The sequence below is a fragment of the Drosophila miranda genome, chromosome 2, assembly GCF_003369915.1.
Source record: "Drosophila miranda strain MSH22 chromosome 2, D.miranda_PacBio2.1, whole genome shotgun sequence".
NCBI classification, from domain to species: Eukaryota; Metazoa; Arthropoda; class Insecta; order Diptera; family Drosophilidae; genus Drosophila; species Drosophila miranda.
This window is the reverse complement of record NC_046675.1, coordinates 1,921,792-1,944,869: the sequence shown is the minus strand read 5'-3', so window position 1 is coordinate 1,944,869 and position 23,078 is coordinate 1,921,792. Positions and strand designations below refer to the sequence as shown.

General features: G+C 48.5%; 7 protein-coding genes across 7 annotated transcripts; 4 read left to right on the top strand and 3 right to left on the bottom strand.

Annotated features, from left to right (window-relative positions):
• The first annotated feature begins 32 nt into the window (after nucleotides 1–32).
• Nucleotides 33–708, top strand: LOC108156070 (general odorant-binding protein 99a). Its single transcript, XM_017287354.2, has 2 exons — nucleotides 33–145; nucleotides 260–708. Exons 1-2 carry the CDS (start codon nucleotides 107–109, stop codon nucleotides 647–649), a joined length of 429 nt encoding a protein of 142 aa, XP_017142843.1. The 5' UTR covers nucleotides 33–106; the 3' UTR covers nucleotides 650–708.
• Nucleotides 709–812: 104 nt separating this feature from the next.
• Nucleotides 813–2,664, top strand: LOC108156067 (pickpocket protein 19). Its single transcript, XM_017287350.2, has 5 exons — nucleotides 813–1,634; nucleotides 1,697–1,849; nucleotides 1,904–2,033; nucleotides 2,094–2,283; nucleotides 2,343–2,664. The coding sequence occupies exons 1-5, from the start codon at nucleotides 813–815 to the stop codon at nucleotides 2,584–2,586; spliced, it is 1,539 nt and encodes a 512-aa protein (XP_017142839.2). The 3' UTR covers nucleotides 2,587–2,664.
• LOC108156069 (mitotic checkpoint protein BUB3) lies at nucleotides 2,579–3,819 on the bottom strand. Its single transcript, XM_017287353.2, has 2 exons — nucleotides 3,535–3,819; nucleotides 2,579–3,470 (listed from the first exon to the last, which is right to left on the bottom strand). The coding sequence occupies exons 1-2, from the start codon at nucleotides 3,724–3,726 to the stop codon at nucleotides 2,682–2,684; spliced, it is 981 nt and encodes a 326-aa protein (XP_017142842.1). The 5' UTR covers nucleotides 3,727–3,819; the 3' UTR covers nucleotides 2,579–2,681.
• A 616-nt stretch (nucleotides 3,820–4,435) lies between these two features.
• On the bottom strand, nucleotides 4,436–5,963 carry LOC108157190 (lysoplasmalogenase-like protein TMEM86A). Its single transcript, XM_033389422.1, has 4 exons — nucleotides 5,683–5,963; nucleotides 5,298–5,467; nucleotides 5,052–5,242; nucleotides 4,436–4,987 (listed from the first exon to the last, which is right to left on the bottom strand). Exons 1-4 carry the CDS (start codon nucleotides 5,881–5,883, stop codon nucleotides 4,662–4,664), a joined length of 888 nt encoding a protein of 295 aa, XP_033245313.1. The 5' UTR covers nucleotides 5,884–5,963; the 3' UTR covers nucleotides 4,436–4,661.
• A 922-nt stretch (nucleotides 5,964–6,885) lies between these two features.
• LOC108157189 (head-specific guanylate cyclase) lies at nucleotides 6,886–10,256 on the top strand. The gene is made up of 5 exons (XM_017289118.2): nucleotides 6,886–7,062; nucleotides 7,860–8,127; nucleotides 8,196–8,436; nucleotides 8,495–9,831; nucleotides 9,895–10,256. Exons 2-5 carry the CDS (start codon nucleotides 7,892–7,894, stop codon nucleotides 10,097–10,099), a joined length of 2,019 nt encoding a protein of 672 aa, XP_017144607.1. The 5' UTR covers nucleotides 6,886–7,062; nucleotides 7,860–7,891; the 3' UTR covers nucleotides 10,100–10,256.
• Nucleotides 10,230–10,880, bottom strand: LOC108157191 (general odorant-binding protein 99a). The gene is made up of 2 exons (XM_017289120.2): nucleotides 10,769–10,880; nucleotides 10,230–10,697 (listed from the first exon to the last, which is right to left on the bottom strand). Exons 1-2 carry the CDS (start codon nucleotides 10,808–10,810, stop codon nucleotides 10,284–10,286), a joined length of 456 nt encoding a protein of 151 aa, XP_017144609.1. The 5' UTR covers nucleotides 10,811–10,880; the 3' UTR covers nucleotides 10,230–10,283.
• A 7,016-nt stretch (nucleotides 10,881–17,896) lies between these two features.
• LOC108157650 (doublesex- and mab-3-related transcription factor A2) lies at nucleotides 17,897–21,975 on the top strand. The gene is made up of 4 exons (XM_017289800.2): nucleotides 17,897–18,306; nucleotides 18,372–18,473; nucleotides 18,556–19,003; nucleotides 20,663–21,975. Exons 1-4 carry the CDS (start codon nucleotides 18,160–18,162, stop codon nucleotides 21,487–21,489), a joined length of 1,524 nt encoding a protein of 507 aa, XP_017145289.1. The 5' UTR covers nucleotides 17,897–18,159; the 3' UTR covers nucleotides 21,490–21,975.
• The last annotated feature ends 1,103 nt before the right edge of the window (nucleotides 21,976–23,078 follow it).

Here is a 23,078-nt window from a genome sequence, read left to right as displayed (position 1 = left end):
TCCATGACGCGCCTGGGGGTATAAATAGCAGCTGGTCTGGCCTGATCAGGCACAGTCTCCGCTTCATCGCCCAAGCCGCCACCACACACAATTTTCAAACAGCAAAATGAAAGTCTTAGTTGCCATCTGCGTGCTGATTAGTTTGGTAAGTGTTTGGTATAGATGAACTAAACCCAACCCAACCGTTGATAACCCTTCAAACCTGACCCAAAAATATGGAAAATAATTAACCAAACAATTTCTCTGGTGCCGGTCACAGGCCTCAGCCGAATATGTCTTGAAGAATCGCGATAATATGCTGGCCTATCGCGACGAGTGCGTCAAGGAACTGGGCGTGCCTGCCGATCTTGTGGAGCAGTACACGAAGTGGCAGTATCCCAACGATGCCAAGACCCAGTGCTACATTAAGTGCGTGTTCACCAAGTGGGGCCTGTTCGATGTCCAGACTGGCTTCAGTGTGGAGAACATCCACCAGCAGCTCGAGCTCGGACATGCCGACCACAACGAGGCGATGCATAGCAGCATCGCTGCTTGCGTGGACAAAAACGAGCAAGGATCCAATGCCTGCGAGTGGGCCTACCGCGGTGCCACCTGCCTCCTGAAGGAGCACCTGCAGAAGATCCAGAAGAGCCTGGCCCCCAAGGCCTAGAAATAGTTGATACCCATTACTGATAGCCATTAATTTAGTTAATAAACCCATTGAACGTACCACTTGTCTTTCCACTTGGTCACACCCATCGTAGCTGCTAATGGAGGGTCGACCGGTGGGGTTTCTGCTGTGGCAGAACTTCACCAAATATTGGCCATTCGAAATGTTGCTGTACACCAAGGAACTCGTGGCCCCGCGTCCAAATGGTGGCCAAGGTCTGCTCCGCTTCAAGCAGAATTTGCTGAAGAAGAAGGTGCTGAATCGTCTGACTGATTCACTTGCCAACTCCACCATCCACGGAATGCAGAATGTGTTCACAGAGAGGCATTTCTGGGTGCGCTGCATGTGGCTGTGCATCGTAGTGGGGGCGGCCGTCACCTGCTTCAGCCTGTACTCCGTACTGATGCATCGCCACAGCGAACAGCTGCTGGTCAGCCTGATAGACACCACCCAGATGCCAGTATACCACATCGACTTCCCGGCGGTGGCGATCTGTCCCTGGAATCATGTCAACTGGTTACGTACTCCAGATGCCGTCCTGCGATTCTTGCCCCGTAATCCTGATGCCGAGCTAATGGAAACATTCCGCCAGTTTCTCCTTGTCCTGGAGCAGACGACCTTTGTGAACTTCAACAAAGCGCATAACTTGTCCAAGCGCAATCTTACTGCGCTGGAATCGTTGAATGTGAGAACGGTGATAAACTATTTGTCCCATCGCTGCGACGAACTGTTCGTCCCGGACTCCTGTGTCTTCGATGAGACGCCGTACGACTGCTGCAAGCTCTTTGTGTCGGAACAAACCGAGAAGGGGCAGTGTCTGGTCTTCAACTCGCTCATCTCTGAACACTCGCGCAAGAAGCAGCTCACCAACAAGTTTTACCCGTACAAACTGAGCACCGCTGGCGAAGAGTCGGGTCTGAAGTTCACTATTAACCTGAATGAATCCTATCTTAGAGCTGGCACAAAACTCCCCTATGGAATGAGTGTGGGTGCAGAAACCACATCGAAGAAAGCTCCTTCATTGCATTTCATTTCATTTCTCACCAGCTCATGATCAAGGAGCCCCGTCAGTGGTCAAATAATATGGTTTATCACCTCCATCCGGAAACTGAGAACTTTGTGGCAGTGCATCCAATGGTCACCGAGACGTCTCCGAACACATACGAGATGAGTCCCAAGAAGAGACGGTGCTACTTTGATGTGAGTACTTCGATTTGACCTTTGTGGAAATGCTGATTTGTTTCCTCCGAGAAGAACGAGAAAAACCCTCATTACCAGGACACGACATTGGTCTACAATCGGGAAAACTGCATTGTTGTGTGCCTTCATCAGGCAGTGATAAAAGCCTGCAACTGCTCGACACCAGTTTTCCTCCCACCCATAGGTAGGGTTCTGTTCATGTACTTCTTTCTCAGACTTCTCAGCTCTCATCCTGCAGTTACAGAGGGCATTCGTGAGTGCGGAATCTTGGACGCGAAATGCCTCAGTCTCAACGCCGATATCTTCAGCTATGTAAAGGTGGGCGACCAGGAGAAGTACATAAACGACTGGCGACGCGGTCACACCTGTCATTGCCCCGACAATTGCAGCTCTCGAAAATACCAAATGACGGTCAACGTCCGGAAATTGGATTAGTAAGTAAGCCAAAACCAAATCAAAATCAAAATCTCACCAATTTCTGTGTCGTGGACAGCGATAAAAACCAGACCAACAGAGTAATTAAGGCACAGATATATTACGGCCAGCGAGTGATGACCAAAATCGTGACCAAACTCAAGTACACAAGTCTCGATTTGATGGCCCACTTTGGGGGTATCATAAGTCTTTATATTGGCGCCTCTGCAATAAGTTTCGTCGAGCTCTTTGTCGTGCTGGGAAAGCTGCTGTGGACACTTATCAGAGAGGGATACTCAAAGGCAAAAGAGTGGATTATTTAACTGATACTGATACGATTACATATATGTATTTACTCTGCTCCTTGGTAACAACTAAAAACATGAGAGTGGAAAAAGTTAGTCGAGATGCACGTCACTCATTTCTGCTTTGTTTCTTGGTCAGTCGGATATCTTATATAAATGGTCGGATGAGGCACGGTGGCGGGTGTCTCGGGCAGTTGGTCCAGGTAGGAGCAGCCAATGGCCAGGGCACTGCCATCGGAGCTAAAGTTTAGAGTTGAAATGGAGGTGTCATATTCGTGGAACTGGCACAGACGCTTTTTGTTAAAGCCGTCCCAGATGTTAACAATGCAATCGGAGCCGCCAGTGGCAAATGTGTGATAAACGTTGTGGAAGCTGAGCGCATTCACCGGATAAATCTGTTCGATGTTGTTATCCCTGTTCCGATGGCATTTGAAGGCAAATTTACGACGCTGCACCTCGGGGTCGTGGTCCAAGTACTCGACAGCCACACGGCCCTCAATCGAGGACATCACGTAGCCCTCTTTGTTGGGGAAGAGGCGAATGCAACGCGTCTGGTACTTCAGCGAGGACTCGCGCTTCATTATATAGCTGTCCATTTTGCGCAGGTCCCAGATGAGCACCTTGCGGTCGGAGGTAGCCACCACAATCTTCTCGTCAATCACAGACATGGAGTACACCTTGCCGTTGTTCTGTTCGAAGGTGCCAACGCACCGCTTCTCGCGCATGTCCCAGAGTTTGACATTCTTGTCCCAGCTGCCCGTCAAGATGCCATTTACGTATTCGGCATGCTCCACACAACGCACCGCGTTCTCGTGGGCGCCCACAATGGTCTCCGTCTGGGTGTTCACATCGAAGAGGCGCAGCTGGTTGTCCAGCGAGCCGCTCACCACGTGCACAATATTCTGTTGCATAAACAATTGCATTAGGGGGGGGGGAAGTTTGTCAACAATCACACAGTGTACATACCATGAAGGCACAGTCAAGAATTGGCGCATCTTGCAGAAATTTCTGCCGCATCTGATTTGCCGCCACATCGTAGAAGCGAAGCGATCCGTCCCATGACGATGCCGCCATGTACTGGTTCGATTTGGGGCCGAATTTCACAGCCGATATCAAGTCCTCTGGCGGATTGTTTAATTTAAACTCTGGCGGACGCATCTTGTTAATTATTAAACAATTTTACAATTGAATTATATTTCGAGTCAAAATTTGCAAGCCGGCGTCACTTTTTGGAATTCATCGATAAAATATACCGTGCGACCCTCGGAAATATACCAAAATATACCGTGTTTTTTTTTAAATACCAAAAATGATACCCATGACAAAAACGAACTTAGCCCACTTCAGCCACCACTATTTAAACAGTTCAACGACGGATAAAATTACTGATTGTAAATTGTTCTTGTAAATCCATCCTATCCTTCCGTTTATCTTGCAACTGAACTGCGCTAAAATTATTCAATTTTCATTATTTTCGGTGGAATATTAAAATACCCGTCCTCGTTTTTGATATTCCGTGGAATATTATTAGGTAGATGGAACAATTAGCCATGCCCACATAATTTTCTCCGATTAATGAATCAATACTTGTACTATGGATCGAATAAACGCAATTTTGGGCCGTAATGTGGCATCTGCGATCCATGAATACCCCTACTCTCACAGTCGATATTTGGCATTTTCGCAGTACCAACAACGGACACCGAATATATTCATGTACTGGCGCTACTTAATGTAAAATGTATATGTAGATACGCTGTATCGTACATCTTAAATTCAAAATGTAACGAGTTTTTGAAACAACAACTCGATTTCTTTTTTTTCTAATATATGTATATGAAAAGGTATAGGCCAAACGAACTACAATTATTAGTATCTGTATTAGTTGAAAAGTCAAGAAACATCTACTAACTCTACGAAGATCCGCTCCCTCCGCATCCAACTCCAACAATATATTTGGCTTAGACTAAACTACAGGGATGCGGAGGAGGCGCGCGTAAATGGCATTACTCTAGTATTTTGGAAGTACTAATTTTGGTGGTTGCGTTGTTGTTCACTGGGTTCCATCCTCAGTGGAGCATTCTGGGCTGCTATTACTTGATTTTCCTACGATAGGACCGAAAGGACTGCGGCCCGTCGTCCGCAATGCTCAGCGCGATGGCGAACTGGGCAGCGTAGTAGGTGATCATGATCTGCAGCCGGGGACAGGGCAGGGGCACGCCCACGAACATGGTGACGGCGATCAGGGCATCGGAAACGACGAACAGAACGGCTCCCACGGCGCAGAAAATGGTGAGGAAATTCTTGGCATCCACAGCCCGGGCCAGGGCGCGCCACAGCATGGTGATGATCAGGTAACAGTAGATGGGGACTCCAATGATGAGTATCTCGTCCAGTTTCTGGTGCACAAAGTACACAACTGCGTGGTAAAGGGGGGACAAATTAGAGATGAAAGGCTCGTCCAAAGCTTTGACCCCACTTACACAGCGACACGGCCACATAGAGAGCCAGTCCGATGGGCCACTTTAGTGGCTTCCAGCCAAAGGCGCAGATGTAGAACACATGGGCCACCCCAAAGCTGACCATTCCAAAGGGAAAGAGGTTGACATTGAGCAGGGCATCGCCACCGCAGGAGAAGACCAGACCAAGAAGTATCCAGAGCGATCGGCGGTAGCTATTAGGAGTAGTTTTTATGGAAGATGCTCAAGAACAGCACTGCAAGCACTTACTCCTTTTTAAGCGAGAACCCATTAGCCACCACATAAAACATCAAGGCCACAATGGGCAAACACTTGAGCACTGTGGTCCATAGCTCTCCTTGGGGATCCTGGCGCACCAGCGAGAAGTACAGTATCAGGGTGGCCACAAAGGGCGCCAGCCTCGGGCCATGCGTTTTGACCTGAGTATCAAGTGAAGAGAAGAATATGAAATAGTCATTCGATTATCGCTAATCGAACCATGGTGGGTCCAAACTACGCACTCACACCCCACCCCACCCCGATTATACAATCGAACGTATTCGATTCTGATTAGATTAACGCATTGGCGTTGGCTGCCAAACCCCAATCCCCTGATCAAACATTTATGGTTTTATGATGATTGTAATTTGCATACCATTAGCAGGTACTTAGGGAGGTTTCTGGGGGTTGGCGAAACTTTCGCTTTTGCTGTACGACAGAGCTTTTCCGCGGACAGAGCTGCAGTGCCGTTGAGAGGGTTCTCTGCGCTCTCAATCCAGAGCACGGGAGATGTGTGCAAGGTCAAGGACGAAAGCTTTACATTCACTTTACACTTTTCTGCGGTTAGATAAAGCATCCGTGCAGGCGCACAAACAAACAAAGAAAGGTGTACAGAAAATGAAGCAAGCTTAAACAAAGGCGAGCAATGGCAATGGCCAGCAGCGTATCAGATTTCTGTATTGCATGCAGAAATACGAGTAGAATCCGCACTGTTTTCATTCGAAGTTACTTACAAATTTCCCAAAATCGTTCATTGTGATGATTAGGGAGTAAATTGCTGTTGTTATTAGCGTCAATTTAATCAAGCTGCACTTTCACACGGTTAAAGCGGCCACCGACTTTGAATCGAAAATAAACAAAAACTTGACCAAGTCCCTCTCTCTATCTCTCTCTCTATCACAGACAGGCCTGCTGCCCCCCCGCCAAGCGATAGAACACGTTGCGCACTTTTGACCAACGTCAACAAACTGAACCGTAGCGTCCGTATAATGTTTTCAATTCGCTTCCACACAGTTTGATTGCTGGAGAGTAATAAAGAAAAAGTTTTCAGCTGGGAGCGCACACCGGTGCCAAGGGGGTGGGGGATGGTGGGTGGTTGGACAGTGCCTCCCTCCATGTGGTGTGCAGCATTCAGGCTGCCCCGCTTGCAAGTACAGATACACAAACGGCTGAGCGAGCCAGAGATTGATTATTTTGTACCTTTGCTATTATCAACGCATGTGGAACGCAAGAGCGCAACCAAGCAGAGAGAGCACATGGAGAGAGACAGAGAGAGAGACACTACTTGCTCACGCAACAGGTTTGTTGTAGAATATGCCCCACGTTGGCCCCAAAAGCTTCGCCAGCATCATCCGAGAACATCCAAAAAGATAGACATGCGCACTCTCTCTTGGCTGCTCTCGCTCTCTTTCACTCTTCCTCTCTCTTACTCTTGCTCTGCCACAGCGAAATTCAAAACAATGCAACAATCTCTGCACACTTTCACTGGCTTTTTGGAGCTTTCACCGAAGCTTGGGGAAACTTTTTCGCAAGCTTCCGCCTGGAACCGTGTTCCGTTAGCCTCTTTATCGCCCAAAAGTTCATTCCGTTTCAAGTTGTGGCATTTTTCAGGCGTGCGAAAATTCCTCAGCTGTCCTTCGGATAAAATTCCAGCAATTTAGTCACATTAAAGTTGGCCAAAAAGAAGTAGTGCGGTGCGTGCTGCGTGACGAGTGCAAACGCGTGCTATTGAAAACCCACAATAAGTGATTCTCAGGTAAGCGACAGCCTAAAAGTATGCCAAGTGCCAAAATCTGTGCAAGCAAGAAAAAGTTGGGTCAGCGCTGGGAAAATTGTGTATCCATTGTGTAAGGGGGGTGGTGGGCAGAAGAATGGGAAGGGGTGTTGGTGTGCTTCCTGTTGGCAAATACACACTACACTCCCGTCAGGGAAGAGAGGGTGGGGTGGAGCTGAAAGCCTGACCAGTGACACACTTTGGAGAGCAGCAAGAGCAGGAGCTGCTCGTTATAAATTATGCAAAATAAAATTATGGTAATGTTGTTAGCGAGAAAGCGAGAGTGCGAGTGAGAGAGAGCCCTGCCAAGACATGCACACACTTGACCTCCGAGGAAAAACTCACACACACACCCACACATAAATGTATGCAATGACGAGACAGGGACATGGACGACGCTTGACTGCGAAACCACTCGAGCCGAGGAGACAAGACACTGGCAGCAGGGACATGCCTTTATGGGCCATTGGGTGGCTCACGTACCGAACGTAGACAACCGCCACCCAACCTTAGACAAGTGCACATTGAACTTGAGAGAAAATCACTGGGGGGAATACACATACATATATAGTAGAGAGACCTAGCTCAGAGATTCAATCAATGACAACAAATATTGATGTAATTCGATATAAAATTCATTGCAAGCTACGAAATAGGGGCGATAATTGGTGCAAGTTGGTTGAAAGCTTTTAATTAAGCGCCCGTAATTGATTGATTCATCGATAATAATTGAATTGTTAATGTACCATTCCAATCCCTACCTATGTATGTATATGTAGTTCCAATCAGGCAGCAGAAGCAAACACGCAACATGGCGTGTCCTTTTTTTCGACGAGCGGACTCGCTGACACGTCAGCCCTCGGTCATCGCCGAGCCGGGCACCCATTGGGCCCTCGAGGAAGAGGAGCTGTCCCATGATGCACTCACTCTGACGCATCTGCAAATGGCCATACAGCTGCTAACGGCACCATCAAACGAGGATCTCAACACGGCCGTCACTTCGCTGGTGGCCAAGTATCGCCAGAGCTGGCCAAACATCCACAAGCTGTGAGTAGAGCAGAGTTGAATCAGTTTCGAAATCGCTTCTAAAATGGGATAATGTTAATACCCCTTAGAAAAATGGATCCAAGTACATTCAAGAGTTGCGCCAACTACGACTACTTGGCGGACATTCAGGAGCTGTTGCTGAAAATGGACGAGGCCAGTGCCAGCGAGATTCTGGTGCTGCTCGGCGAGGAGCTGATCACCTGCTGCTGCACGGGCATCATTGAGCGGGCCTTCCGTTGCCTGGGCACCGATCTGCAGGAATTTTTAGGCTCCCTGGACGGGGTCTACGATGTGCTGAAGTTGCAAGAGGTTCCCAAGATCTAACCTGATTCAAAATACCCTTTACTGAACCACTTTTTCCCTTTAGGAGGATGTGACCGACACTGGATTCGTGTGTGCCGGAGAGGGCGAGTTGATTTTCACTTCGGAGCGTCCGGTGATCGCCTGGCTACTACTCGGGTCTCTCAAGGCCCTCACCCGCATGCTCTACAAGGTGGATGTGAACATCAAAATCGAACCGGTGGAGGGTGATGCTCGTCGCTACCGCTATCTCTTCTCCTTGGTGAAGGACAGCTCCCAGACCCTGCAGATGGGTCGTCCCACGCCGATCCCAGAGACCGTGCAGCGCAGCAGCTCGAGCAATGCCTCGGATCTGCAGATGAACTCTTCCAGCTTCTGCAAGATGTTTCCCTGGCACTTCATCATGAACGAGCAGCTGGAGTTGGTGCAGCTCGGACGCGGCTTCAGCAAGCTCTACAAGCCGTATCTGGCGGACTTTGGCAATCTGGCCAGCACCTACTTCGACTTCAAGCGGCCCAAGGGTCTGACCATGAAGTTCCGGGACATTGTGCGGCGCACGTACACCCCCTTCTTAATTGGGCTGAACAGTCCGCCCGGAGTGTCGGATTTCCCTGCCATAGGACTAGAGATCAAAGGCCAGATGGTGCACTGTCCGGAGTCGAACTCGCTGCTGTTCATCGGCTCCCCGTTCCTCGACGGCTTGGATGGACTGACCTGCAACGGTTTGTTCATCTCCGATATACCGCTTCACGATGCCACTCGGGAGGTGATTCTGGTGGGTGAGCAGGCTCGGGCCCAGGACGGACTGCGCCGGCGCATGGACAAGCTGAAGAGTCGCATCGAAGAGGCCAATTCGGCGGTCACCAAGGAGCGGAAGAAGAACGTCAGCCTGCTGCACCTCATCTTTCCCGCTGAGATCGCCGAGAAGCTGTGGCTGGGCTCCTCCATCGATGCCAAAACCTATCCGGATGTGACCATTCTCTTCAGCGACATCGTGGGCTTCACCGGCATCTGTTCGCGGGCCACTCCATTCATGGTGATCAGCATGCTGGAGGGTCTGTACAAGGACTTTGACGAGTTCTGCGACTTCTTCGACGTCTACAAGGTGGAGACGATTGGGGATGCTTACTGCGTGGCCAGTGGACTGCATCGCGCTTCCATCTACGATGCCCACAAAGTAGCCTGGATGGCTCTCAAGATGATCGATGCTTGCTCGAAGCACATCACGCACGATGGCGAACAAATCAAAATGCGAATTGGCCTGCACACGGGCACTGTGCTGGCCGGAGTGGTGGGCAGGAAGATGCCCAGATACTGTCTCTTTGGCCACAGCGTGACCATAGCCAACAAGTTCGAGTCTGGCAGCGAGGCCGTTAAGATCAACGTGAGCCCCACAACCAAGGAGTAAGTAGTGTCTCAATGGAACCACGAATCCACCTCATCAACAACATTCGCCTTTTCTTCCAGTTGGCTGACCAAACACGAGGGCTTCGACTTTGACCTGCAGCCACGGGATCCCTCGTGTCTGCCCAAGGAGTTCCCCAATCCGAATGGCACCGAGACTTGCTACTTTCTCGAAGGATACCGCAACTCCGCACTGGAGAGCGGCCTGCCGCTGGTGGAGCACATCGATGCTGCCATGAAGACCATATCCGAGGGCGGCGATGCCTAGGCTACTCCGGGAGAGTCACTTGCTCAGTAGCCATAGCTATTCAATGTAGTTCAGTGCACTTGTAGTCTAATTGTGTTACCCCCAGCCTCCGCCCCCCGCTTAGCCTCTTTCAAGAAATATACTTCCCGACTTCAACGAGTTGCGTTCCAGCACAAAATGTGAACACTTTTATTGGTCTCAGATCCTAAGCGCTGGCCTTGGCCGCCTCCTGCTTGGCCTTGACGAAGGCCTTAACCTTGTCGCCGATCTTGCTGGCCATCAGACACTTGTGTCCACGGAAGGCCCACACATCCGCAGGGCTGCCCTCCTCGTTCTTGTCGATGCAGCCCTGGGCGATCTGCAGGGCCTCTTCCTCCGTGAGGTCCATCTTGAACTGCTTGGCAAGACGATCGGCATGGTAGCCCTCGTGGGTGCAGAAGATGTCCAGCTTCTGGGCGGAGCAGAGCAGATACTGGCGCACATCGGGCTCGTCGGGGAAGATCAGCTGCTTCAGCTGCGAGATCTGATCGCCGCTCAGGGGACTCTCCTTCAGGCACTCAATGCGTATGTTCTTGATTTCGTCGCCAGTCTTGGGCTTCCACTCATCGTCGGCGTAGGCCTGTTTACGAGTGTTTTTTATTGATTTAATTATGATGATGGGATTATCAGTGATTCAATCGATATACACACCGCAGCACAGAGGGCCAGGGTAAGGACGAGATACTTCAGCATATTGTTTGTACGAGTATTGTTCCACACACGATCACGAATCAGTTGAAATTCTAGACTGAATCGCCGACGGCCCGGTTTCCTAGATTTATACCGACGCCACTCCACTGCTGATAGCTGGCTGCCTCTGTCTCTGCCACCAGCTGCTCGGTGTCAAGAGTTCAGCGATAAGCCCGTCCGCGTCTAACACTATATTATTTAATTGCATTCCCTCACGATGATAAGCTCAATCCAGAGCTCACTTACCGAGCGGAATGAGCTGATACCCAGACAGAGAATCGGCATAGACTTCTAGCAAAAGTCGTTCCTTGATTAACTTGTTTTTGTGGGGCAGCTTCTATCACCAGCAACTCGGAGATGGATCGTTGCTCAAGTATGTACTTCCATGGGGATGGTAAAATCGATTTGCATTTAAAATGATTTACACAACAGAAGGAAATTATCGAAATAAAATATTCCAAAAAACAAGATATTTCCTCCGTCATCGCGATGTTTCACTTCCGCTTTGTAGTGGAATCAACAAGCTCTGTTATCAAGAGTTGTAAGAAAGATGCCAAGGGAAGCGTCAACTGATTAATCACCAGCAACCGTCCATAATCCTACACTCAGAAAAAATAAAATACTAAAATGTCTTAAGTCCTGAGGAAAATATTCTTAATTTCTTTAGTGAAATGACTGAAATATTTAAAAACTTATCAAATATTCTTGTAGTGTATGTACATAGATTCTCAACAAAAACACACTCTTCAACATGACATTGCACTTGAACGCTTATCAGCTTTTGGGGTCACAAAACAAGACGCAATGGACTCCATGCCATGTGAGCCTGATAACAGCAGACAGATCCGATCCCGGCCAGCTTTCACCCAATGCGAGAGTAGGTCTGATCCAAGTGGGCAACTGTCAACCGTTAACCGTCAACCGTCAGCCGTCAATTCGTCGGCCATTATGCAAGCCAATGCAATCGTATTTAATTAAATCAAATAAAACTCACAGCTGGCGGTCGAGTCCAAAATTTAAAACCCAAGCGGCCCCCGGGCGTCTAAGAGTTGTCATTACCATAGGATGAGTATGAGCGTAAACCCGATGGTTCGCTGGGAACCACGCGCCCCGACCCGACGACCCTAGGCGGCATATGCGAGCATTCAACTAATAACAGTTGCCTCCACCCGACGCTGTCAAAGGGGCGTAGCACATTTCCAACTATGTACTATTATAATTCAACGAAGGTACGGCCCTTAACTGAGGGTTAGATAACAGGGCTGTCAGCAGAAGCAGGGGATTCCAGTCCGCCCGGCGAGGTAATAGTCGGGTAGGTCGCAATCGGAAACAGTGTTTATACCCAAACAATGGCTATGATTAGCATCGCATCGGGGCTCTCACTTTCGGTCTCCATTTCTTGCCGGAATCTCTGCTCTGCCATTATGGTTTTTTTTGTCAAGTTATTAGTAAAATTATACCAAATATACAGACAGTAGAGGCCCGAAAGAATGAACAATTGCAGATCTCTTCATGGCGAAGTTTTGGGTCTATGAGGGTCTGTTGGTTGAAAGATATCCCTGGGTTATATGACTGGTTCACAATTGAATACTCTACCATATTGAACGCTTCACCATATCGAGAGTTCACTGTATAGTTCTTTAGTTAACACCCCAAGCGTGTCAATGGCCAAAGTCAGGGAGTGGCGCTGCTCCGGAGCTGCGAATGTGTCGGAGTGTTGTGGCCAGCTCAAATTTCTTAGCAGGGAATCGAAATAGGAACGAAATGGTGATGGAGACGGGATTGGGAAACTGCAGCTAACGATCCCATAATCGGGTGTCGGATGATTTGCTGCCGGAATTCGCAATATTGTATAAATTGTCCTGTTTCTTGAGCCACTTTTTTGTGCCACGGCAATTGTTTGAAATTTGAGTTTCCGGCTGGAATTCGGAATGAGGAAGTTGGGCTTGGGATTGATATTTGGTGCCGAATTCCAAAGGAATCATTGTATTACTTTTTGGCGTGTGTCATATGAGAGGATATATTGCACAAAGCCTGAGAATACATTTGTTTAGCAAATTCGATTAGGGAGATGTGTGTGTAGGGTCCACTCGGAAACATCCTGCGGATATCATGATATCATGACTCTGTATAGTATCTGCCTATGACACAAGACAATTCTAGCACATTGCGAGCAGAGATTTCGCTGCTGACAAAATGGCAGCCAGGCAAAAGCAAGCACACAAAGTTCCCGTGAACTTTTAACAAAATTTCACGTTTCCATGAGTTTCCGGTTTGTGTGTCTTTCTTTCTTTTTGCTTCTCTTGCTGTGTGATTTCCAAGAAAAAGCGAGAGACGCCCGCCCACAAACACCAGTGCCACCACCCACTACCTACCAGGGAAAATGTAATTTCATGCCTCGCTGAACGAATCCGAATACATGAGAGTTCAAAGTTTCAGCTTGTATCCAGGGGCAGAGCGAGAGAGGGTCACACACAGGATGCTGGCAGGACTCGGGGACAGGACTTGAAAGCGCAGGAAGTTATTTAATGAGATTTTCTTCATGTCAAAGATAAGTCGAAGAAAATTCCATGGCCTGCGACTAAGAAAGCCATTGGTCTTGTAAAACAATATGCAAAACCAGCCAACAGCCAACAGCCGACAATCATCCACGCGAAGGAGGATGGAGGGTGTCTCTGTCTCTGTGTATCTGTATCTGGGAGTCTGATTGTCATTGTTGAGTGAGTCAACTGAAAAGGATAAGCGTAGACCGACAATTGTTGCACACACTTGAAATTAAATTAACTTTTTTCGACCCTCTCCCTGTCCACGCTGAGCGGTGGAGTGGCAAAGCCGCCGCCGACGCCGCCACCGCCGCCGCCGATGGTTGCATTGTTCCAAGGTCTGCTGCCGCTGACAGTTCCAAAAGGAACTGGCGTTGGGGTTGGCTCTGGCTCTGGCTCCAGCTCTGGACATGGGAGAGAGAAAGACCTTGCCAGAACTAGAGACAATTCAGCGCCTTGTCGACTCTAGCCATGATTGCTCAAATATTGGCTTTGGTCGCCGCACAAAAACCAAAACCTAAACACAAGTTCAACTGTTCAATGCGCGGCAGCAACAACCACACAACAACCGCAACAACAACAACAACAACAACAACATACACAGACAGAAAACAAAAACATAAAGCAAACAAATCGCAATCGAAATGAATGAATGAGGCAATGACGCAAGGAAATCTCATTAGCCGCATGTCTTCAAGTTTCATTTTTTAATTTTGTACAATTTTTTCGTTGTGCTTGTTGTTTGTTTTTTGGGTTTTTTGAGTTTTTGTTTTTCGGATCCGAGCATACCACAGGAAAAGATCTTTCTTTGTATATTTTTTCGGTGGTCTTGATCAAATAATTTTGCGGCCAATGCATGTTAAATATTTGTCAACATTTTAAGGCACTTTTCTTTTGTTACCCACATTACCCACCACTCCTCGCCCCTCCATCTTTCGCTCTCAACGATTCAGAAGCAGTTGACCACTTGAGTCCGTCCGTCCATCTGTCCGTCCGTCGGAGTCATCAAAAGAGCACAGCGATATGTGGCACACACATGACCATCGCCAGCAGCAGAAGCAGCAGCAAGAGTTAAGTAAAGTAGCAATGATCCCGAGGTGATTTCAACTTTCCTCCACTCTGGGCGGCCCTGTTGAAGATGGTCAGCCATCGGCTACTTATTACACACAAGCACACCCAGCGAGCCAAGGGTTCAGATCCAAGATCATCTCTTTCTTCGATTGATATACAAATTTACAGGGTCCCCAGTCATCATTCATCGGTGATACCCTGTAAAATATTGCATGTCAATTTCGATAGATTTAACATGGATTAGATCTATGAAGTAGTAACAATTCAGTGATCAAATGCTTCCCCATGGTTATAGGCCTGTAGGCATATACTGGCCAAAAGAATTGATCAAAATAGGCTTCCATTCAGTTACAGGGCATCGAGAATCCCCTATGCCTCGATTGATTGATTCACATTTCTCGTTATGGTTTTTTTCTTTATTTATTTGTTGATTTCATTTCCATTGTTGTTGCCATGCCGCACCATCTGAATGTTGCCTTGGCGGTCGTTCATCATTATGATTGTGCCACTGTGTGGAGCGCGCACTGTATTGTTTGCATGGGCCTATGCCGCCAGCTACACCGCCGCTGCACCACCGCCCTTTCCTTCCCCCCGGAGGCCTACCGGCTGTAGGGGCAGCTCAAGCATGAAGAGAGCCAGCCAAACCGACGACATAATGGACATGTTTCAGCTTTTGTTGGCCGTCGCGACGGTGTGAGCGAGGCGGAGACAGAGTTGTCAGCCTCAGCGACGATGTTCAGCTAATTTGCATATTTGGCCGCAGCGAAAACACTTTACAAGTGGCCAGGCCACCCAGGGGAGTATATAGGCGCACTTTAAACAAAGTTAAAATGCGAGAAATTGGCCCTGCGCAAAACACCAGTAGCTCGGCGACGGTGGCAGCAAAACCAACAACTTCTAGCCATTTACTGTTGCCAACAACTGTGACTGTGACCTCTCCCAGCGGAACTGGATCTGCCCACATCCCCACAAACACAAACGCAAACACACGCACACACCACACACATGCCTGAGCACGTATTGGTGCGGTCCTTATGGCTCTCTCTCGCACACACACAGAGCGGCTCTCCGATTGATTCTGCTGCTGTTCTGCTGCTGCGGCGGCGGCGGCGGCTGCTGCTCTTCTATTCAGTTTGGAAACTTGTTTCTTTTGGCCAACTTGTACAACATTGTTGCCGCTTTATGTTTTACTATTTGGGCTTGTATGTGTGCGAGCTGTATGTGTGTGTGTGTGAGCTGTAGCTCCGCCTCTGCGGGTAGGCGGAGTCTGCAAAAGAGAGCCCTCTGCTCACACAGAGGGAGGGAGAGAGAGAGAGAGCACATTTGTGGCACATTGTGGAGAGCGAGAGAGTGAGGCGCGCGCATCGTCGTTTTCCAATGTCGCTGCTTCTGTCGCACACGTGACATTTTCCGGATTGTTGCTTTTGTTTCGGTTGCTCCCGACATCGTCTCGTTCTCGGTTTGTTTCAATTGCAATAAATTTGTAACATTCTAATAGGCCAACACAGCCCACCGCCCCCGCCCACAAAACATCCTCCCGCCGGAGGAATCGTAATCGGACAGCAACCCATATTATGTGATGGATTCCTTATGTACTTTTGTGGCATGAGAAATCGCTTTTGGAATGTACACGAAAGAACTGTTACGGTTTCTAACTAGATCGTACGAGTATTTAATCTTTTTCTAGTGTTGAAGAACTGAAAATTATTGGTCTATATTTAACAAAAGATCTTTGTCTTAAGAAAATCGAATGAAAAAGAATAATATACATACAATTTAAGACATTTTTGTGTTGCAATTTTCCCTTTTATCTCATTCGGATTATCATTTAGGATAAGGAACTACACTAAGCTCTAATTGTATCTCTTCTACACTTTGATGTTTCTTAAAGTCTTCCATTGTCTTAGAACGGAATCATTCTTAAAGTAGATTTCGACATAAAACGACTACACTCCGAAACTATTTATATTATAGCTATAGAATTTCAGATTATTTTTAAGCACAATTTGTATAAACCGTTGGGTAAGACTCATAAAATGCAACAGTCCAGATTTACATCCCATTTCTATATCGATTTTCAATATTATCTTCTATTTGGATGGTAAGTTTTCCTATATTCCCTGTGGAAATGTTAAAGGCTATCCTCAAAGAAACAACTAAGACATTTTCCTTTGTGAAATTAGTCCATTTGGAATTAAGACAAAATAAACAATTATTTCTCAGCCAGCATTTGGGCACTTGGGGATATTATTCATGGAGATTTTAGCACACACTCCAGACATTTTCGTTCCCCTCGACGGCAACTGGAAATGAAAGGCAAGTGGCAATATGCCAAAAGCCAAAAGCCAAAGGAAAACTTTGGCCTGGAGAGCAGACTAGGCCCCTGCTTCATACCCATCCGCAACCCCCGCTCTCCCTTTCTCTCTCTCTGTGGCATTAGTTTATGAAACGAGTACATAAACGAGGCAGGAGACGGAACGTGGCTAGGGAGCGGAAGCTGAAGCAGGAGAAGGAGCAGGCGGAAATGTTAGGTTCCTCTCGCTCCTCATCCGCCGCCGCCACTTGAAGAGCAACAACTGTGGGGCAGGCATCAGCATCTGCATTGCCAACTGTGTCAGTTGCGTGCAGCTGTGTGCCGCCTACGCCGCCATGCCAACCAGCAGCGAGGTCGCAACAACAACGCTTTTGGTTGGCTATTCCGGTACTCCATTCGCACAGCAAGACCCCAAAGCTCTCTCAAAACGCACACGAACACACAAACACATATCCGGCAGGGGCCGAGGGCAGGGGTAGGGGCAGGCCGCAACAACAAAAAAGAAATTGTGAAACAAAGGCAACAAAGAAAATGAAAGAAACGTCAAACAACCACCAGAACAGAGAGTACTCGTACCACCACCACCACCACCACCACCACAACCACCACTACTACCACACCACCAGCCAGAAGCCAGAAGCCAGAGCCAGAGCAGCAGCAGCAGCAGCTATCCAACCAACCAACCAACCAACCAAACAGCCAGTCCCGGAGATCTCCTTCCACATTGCTCATACGCCGCGTCGCCGCCTCGAGTGCACAATTTTGTATACAGTACCAAATTATATTTGAAACTTTTTTCTTAATTGCTAACGATGCTGCTTCTGCCACTGCCACTGCCACTGCCACTGGGCCTGAGGCAGCAGCAGTGGCAGAGGTTGACGCCGACGCAAGCAGCTGTGGCTGTGCCACACAAAGGTGGTTGCAACACTCTCTGAATGTTTTAGTTATGTACTTTCAACCCTCGTTTTGCCAGGGTCTGTGAGTGCCTCCGTTAGTATCTGTGTCTCCGTCTGTGTGTCTGCGTGTGTGTGAGTGATCCGCTTTTGTATTGGTAAATGTTGCCGCTTGCCGCCATTTGCCTGGGCACTGCTGCTGCCGCCTCCGTCGCTGCTTCTGTTGCTGCTGCTACTGCTGTTCGTTTTGGGGTTTGAACCAAAAAACTTGAATCAGTTGCAATCGAGGGCTCAGTGTGTCATGTCGTCAGGGCGCGCGTCTTAGTCAACCAATTGATATGAAAAACCCAACGAAAATCTGAATGATAAACTGATAGATCGTCCAAAAGATTCACACAGATCTCTAGTGAAGTTATACGCATACGCGAGAAAGAGAATCTATAACAATATAACCAGTGTCTTGTGTAGTGAGTGATCAAACGTCCGGGGGATCTGTCCGGTGTGAGTAGAACCGACTTTGTTGCCATTGAAATGAGTCTGCCGTCGGGAGTGGATATGCAGAACCTAATGTCCCAGCATCCGGTACTCGGAGCCCTGCCGCCTGCGTTCTTCCTGCGCGCCGCCTCCGAAAGATATCAGCGTACACCAAAGTGCGCCCGCTGTCGCAATCATGGCGTGGTACGTCCACTTCCATCTGGAACTTGGAGCATCCTTACTCACTAGGTTCTTCTCTTGCCTTGCAGGTCAGCGCACTGAAGGGCCACAAGCGCTACTGTCGCTGGCGGGACTGTGTCTGCGCCAAATGCACTCTCATTGCGGAACGTCAGAGGGTCATGGCCGCTCAGGTGGGCTCGCATTACTCGCTGTACTCTTCCTGCTGGTCCACTAACCAAAGATCTCCCTCCTCGTCTTTGATTCATCTTGCAGGTCGCCCTGCGTCGTCAGCAGGCGCAGGAGGAGAATGAGGCCCGGGAGTTGGGTCTGTTGTACACATCCGTTCCGGGCTCCGGCCAACAGAATGGCAGTGACAGTGTCACGCCCACACCGCACAGTCCCACACACAGCGGCAATGGAGGACCAGCCAGCGTCGGATCGGGCCAGAATGGTGTGTTCCATGGAGGCATTCCCTCGCCACCAAGCGACGGCTTTGAAGCCAGCTCCACGCCCAATCACCACCAGCAACAGCAGCAGCAACAGCAGCACCACCAGCAGCAGCAGCATAGCCAGCACCAGCACCAGCACCAACATCAGCAGCCACAGCGCCAGCCGTCGCAGCACTACAATGGCAATGAATCCGACACGGATGGACGCACCCGCTCCGAGCACCTCAGCGTTGGCTTCTCCCCCACACGCACCGAGCTGGACGAGAGTCCCGGTAAGTTGCTAAGAAGTGAAATTATTATGAACACCTCCATACCTCCTCCAACGACACATCCAAGGAGGTCCTTCCGCCTGGCCACATGCCCGAGAGGGCTTCAGAGGCGAGCGGAAAAAAGAACGCGTTAAGAAAATTTTGTTTTCAATTGTTAAGAAGTCAGCGGTGCATAAAGTGCCACACTCGCGGTTGCATGTGCACCACTGCCTATACATATACACATGTACATATGTGTGCTTGGATGGAGTGTCAAAGTGTGCGGTTGGGGGGCTTAGGGTGTTGTTGTGACAAAGGTTAAGCCAGCCAAGCTGTTGCCCTGCACTTTGTCAAACGGTGCATGAAAATGTCGAGGGTAAAGGCTCGAGAAAAAAAGGGGGACCTGGAGATTTAAGAACCAAAATTGCAACAATTAAAATTAAAGTCCTCATTATGCAGAGCCCCATACTTGTCCCACTCCAGGCCCAAGAGATGTCTTAACCTTAAAAATGGAATAATTAATTCTGATGTACAAGAAAAGTTGTCTAAGAATCGTTCCCATCAGTATTGCTTACACTCTCCCAGAAAAGAGGGCACTCAAAGACTATCTGTCTCTCAAACAGTTTGGATATCTAACCAGATTACATCATACTTTTCTCCGCTCCCATTGTACCAAGAGATCATTGAAGACCTGTCTTGAGCATCATCCTCGTTCTAACAATTGTTGTGCTCTTTTTCAAACAAGACAAAAGATACAACAAGAAAGCAGCAGCGAACAATAAAAGTTAATGTAACATTATCCAATATTATCCAACATTATCCCATCGAAGCCAATCAACTCAGAACAGATCAGCACAGCCCCAGCATATTTCTTTGCAACTCAAACCCCTTGCCGAATCAAATGCCAAACAGTTACAAAGTCTCTCAATGAACTGCGGATATCAAAATCCTTTGTGCCTCACCCACTCATTAGGACTATTCCCTGGCATGGGGGGCGGCCCAGAAAAACTCGGGGAGTAAGACAACGCCATGCTGAGGGCGAGGGCGTAACGTGAGCTACTTTCCCCCCAGATTCCACTTTATTTTCCTTTATTTGCTCGCCTTTTTGTGTGTGTGTGTGTGTGTGTTGTTCGGGAAAGAAAAACACGCAAGGATTCTCACGCGAATCAATCGAGAGAACCTGTATATTTAGGTAATAGACCACTAGACTGTTCTTTATTTGCACTGAAATCCAAGACGATTTCACGCTCGAGTTTAGATATTCATTCTGGGGCACCTGAGTTTCCCTGTTCGAAGGATGAAGATGACTGCGATGGGTATCGGATCGGGTGTGGGCATTGCCATTGGCATCCAGGAGAGTTTTCACGCACCCTCAACTTAATTAAATTTTCACTGCGGCTTCGTCAACTGCAAAATCAAACAGACAAACAGAAAACAGAAAAAATATCGTATAACTTGTTTCATTTGTGGAAAAACACAGCAGGTTGTCCCGGGGTTGGCATGTCAACGAACCCTCACCTTCCGCCTGTGTTTGCGATTCCCGTGATTAAATTCTTGCCTTTTTCCATTTCTGTACCATTCGATACTTTTATTTGCTCTGCGCCGCCAAGTGGAAAACCGCATAGAGCGCTCGCTACCTGAATGGTGACTAATCTTGGCTCCCGATCTGATCTTGTCTTGCAGTCTCAAAGCGAGGAGCAGCCCTGTCGAACGAGACGGACCAGGACACCGGCTCCGAGTCGGGCTCGCCGAGCAGTCCCCGGCCCAAGGTCGCGGGGCTGTTCAACCTGACCGCCAGTCTGTCGCCCGCCCGCACTGGTCCGCCCAGCTCTCCCGAGTCCGATCTGGACGTGGACTCGGCGCCGGATGAGGCCACGCCGGAAAACCTCAGCCTCAAGAAGGAGGACAGCCAGTCGCCGCCCAACACGCCAGCCGAGAATCTGCACCTGCTGCGCTCCTTTGGCAACGGCCATGCCCAGGGCTTTATGCCGTACCATCACACGCAGTTCCTGGCCGCCGCCGGCCTGCCCACCCACCACCACCCGGCGGCGCACTCTCCCCTCCAGCAGCAGCATCTCGGCCACACCCAGCAGCAGCAGCAGCAGCAGCAGCGATCTCCCATCGATGTCCTGATGCGAGTGTTCCCCAATCGCCGACGCAGCGACGTGGAGCAGCTGATGCAGCGGTTCCGCGGCGACGTCCTGCAGGCCATGGAGTGCATGCTGACCGGCGAGGATCTCGGACAGACGCCGCCCCAGGTGCCACCGTCCCCGCCCTTCCCCATGAAGTCCGCCTTCTCGCCCCTGGTTCCACCCACCGTCTTCGGCTCGCCCACACACCGCTACCATCCGTTCATGCAGGCCCACGCCAAGCGATTCCTCTCCGCCCCGTACACCGGGACGGGCTACCTGCCCGGCGTCCTCAGTGCCGCAGATATCGAACAGTCGGAGTCGAATGGGGCCGGCGGCATCGGCCTGGACCGCACCAGCAATGCCGACTCCCAAGATTGAGGCATCACCACCAGCATCTTCAGGCCCTTCGAATGAGGTCTTCCCTCCTCCTCCCATCCTCCCATCCCCCCATCCACCCTCATATCGTGTGTAAGATATTTGTTTTAGGGAAATCGCAAAGAGCATCCTTCCCCCCCCTACGCCTAAAGATCTATCCTAGCCATTTACGCATAACAGTGACTGTAAACGACATTTACCGTGGAACTGCTAGCCCAAGTATTGTACCATAGAGACCGTACTTATAGACAAACACTCGGTCCCCAGTTGAGAGCCCTAAGATACATTTATTTAGCTGAAATTAATATTGTGAGCAAAACGATGACGAGATTATTGTGTAAGGGATGGATTGATCGCATCAACTATGGAGACATCCGCGTGTACCATATAAATATATATATATACGATATCATATTATGTATTAGATAAAATACATTTCAAACACTGTGTTAAAGTATTTAATAAATCTACAAAATAATTCAATAAAATTAAATGAAACAATTAAAAAGGAAGTGTTCATATTTTTCTCTGGCTTTTAAAGGGGATTCGACGTTAGTTTAAAGGAAGCTCTGGATGATCTATTCAGATTCCAAGAATAGGAAATCGTTACCGTTGAATCGTTAGATGAAGACGGGAAGAAAGAGACGCCAGTCTTGAGAGTTGGAGGATCTCCGCAAACAGATATAAAGGGTCCATCACAACGAATCAATTATGGTATTATTTTGCATCGGCCAGATCCAGCGAGTCCAGAAGGATGAGTTCCATTCAAATCAATATTCTATCGAACGAGCTGAAATTATTGATTATATTGTATTAACCGATTTATCCCGCCCATTACAGATTCAGATAAATCACTCTGGCTAACAATAAAAACATCTTGGCCCACATTGAATGCCTGATTAATCAAATCAATTAATGAAATCATTTAATGGAAAATTATACGCCTCCTTTCCGATTCGCCATTGTCCGAGACCCATGGGGTAACTAATTAAATATTTAATTTTCAGCGCACGTAATTTATAATCGTGAGAAGTAGAGCGGAGAACAAAGGACCCCCCAAAACGGACACCAGCCAGCGTACAAACAACCAATTGTAGTGGCCACCCACAAGCCGAAATGCCCGACTGGTCATCACAAAGGACGATGGGAAGGGCATATAATAATGCGAAGCGTTAATCCATGCCATCATTATCTATTTGCCACTATTCGCCGTGCCACACGACCTCCCTGAACCCACAAAACCGGAGGCCAGAGAAAACTATTCCGCCTGGCCGTGTGGAAAAGTGTGAAATCCTTTTTCACACAAACGGTTCGGGCTGGGTTTTGTTTTGGCCATTCGGACGCATGACACGATAAACAAAATTATAATAAAACTAAGCCCACACACACATCCGAGATAGAGATAGAGGTGGAGAGAGGAGGATGCGAAAATGACCAGCACATTTTCGGAAATTTTACAATAGCCAAAGGGACAGCTTTCCGGGGACAATAATATCGGTTACACGCATGCCGAGTGCAAATTACAAAACTATTTTCCAACATGCGACTGAATGGATAACAAAATTAAATTATTGGATATCAATTTGTCCATT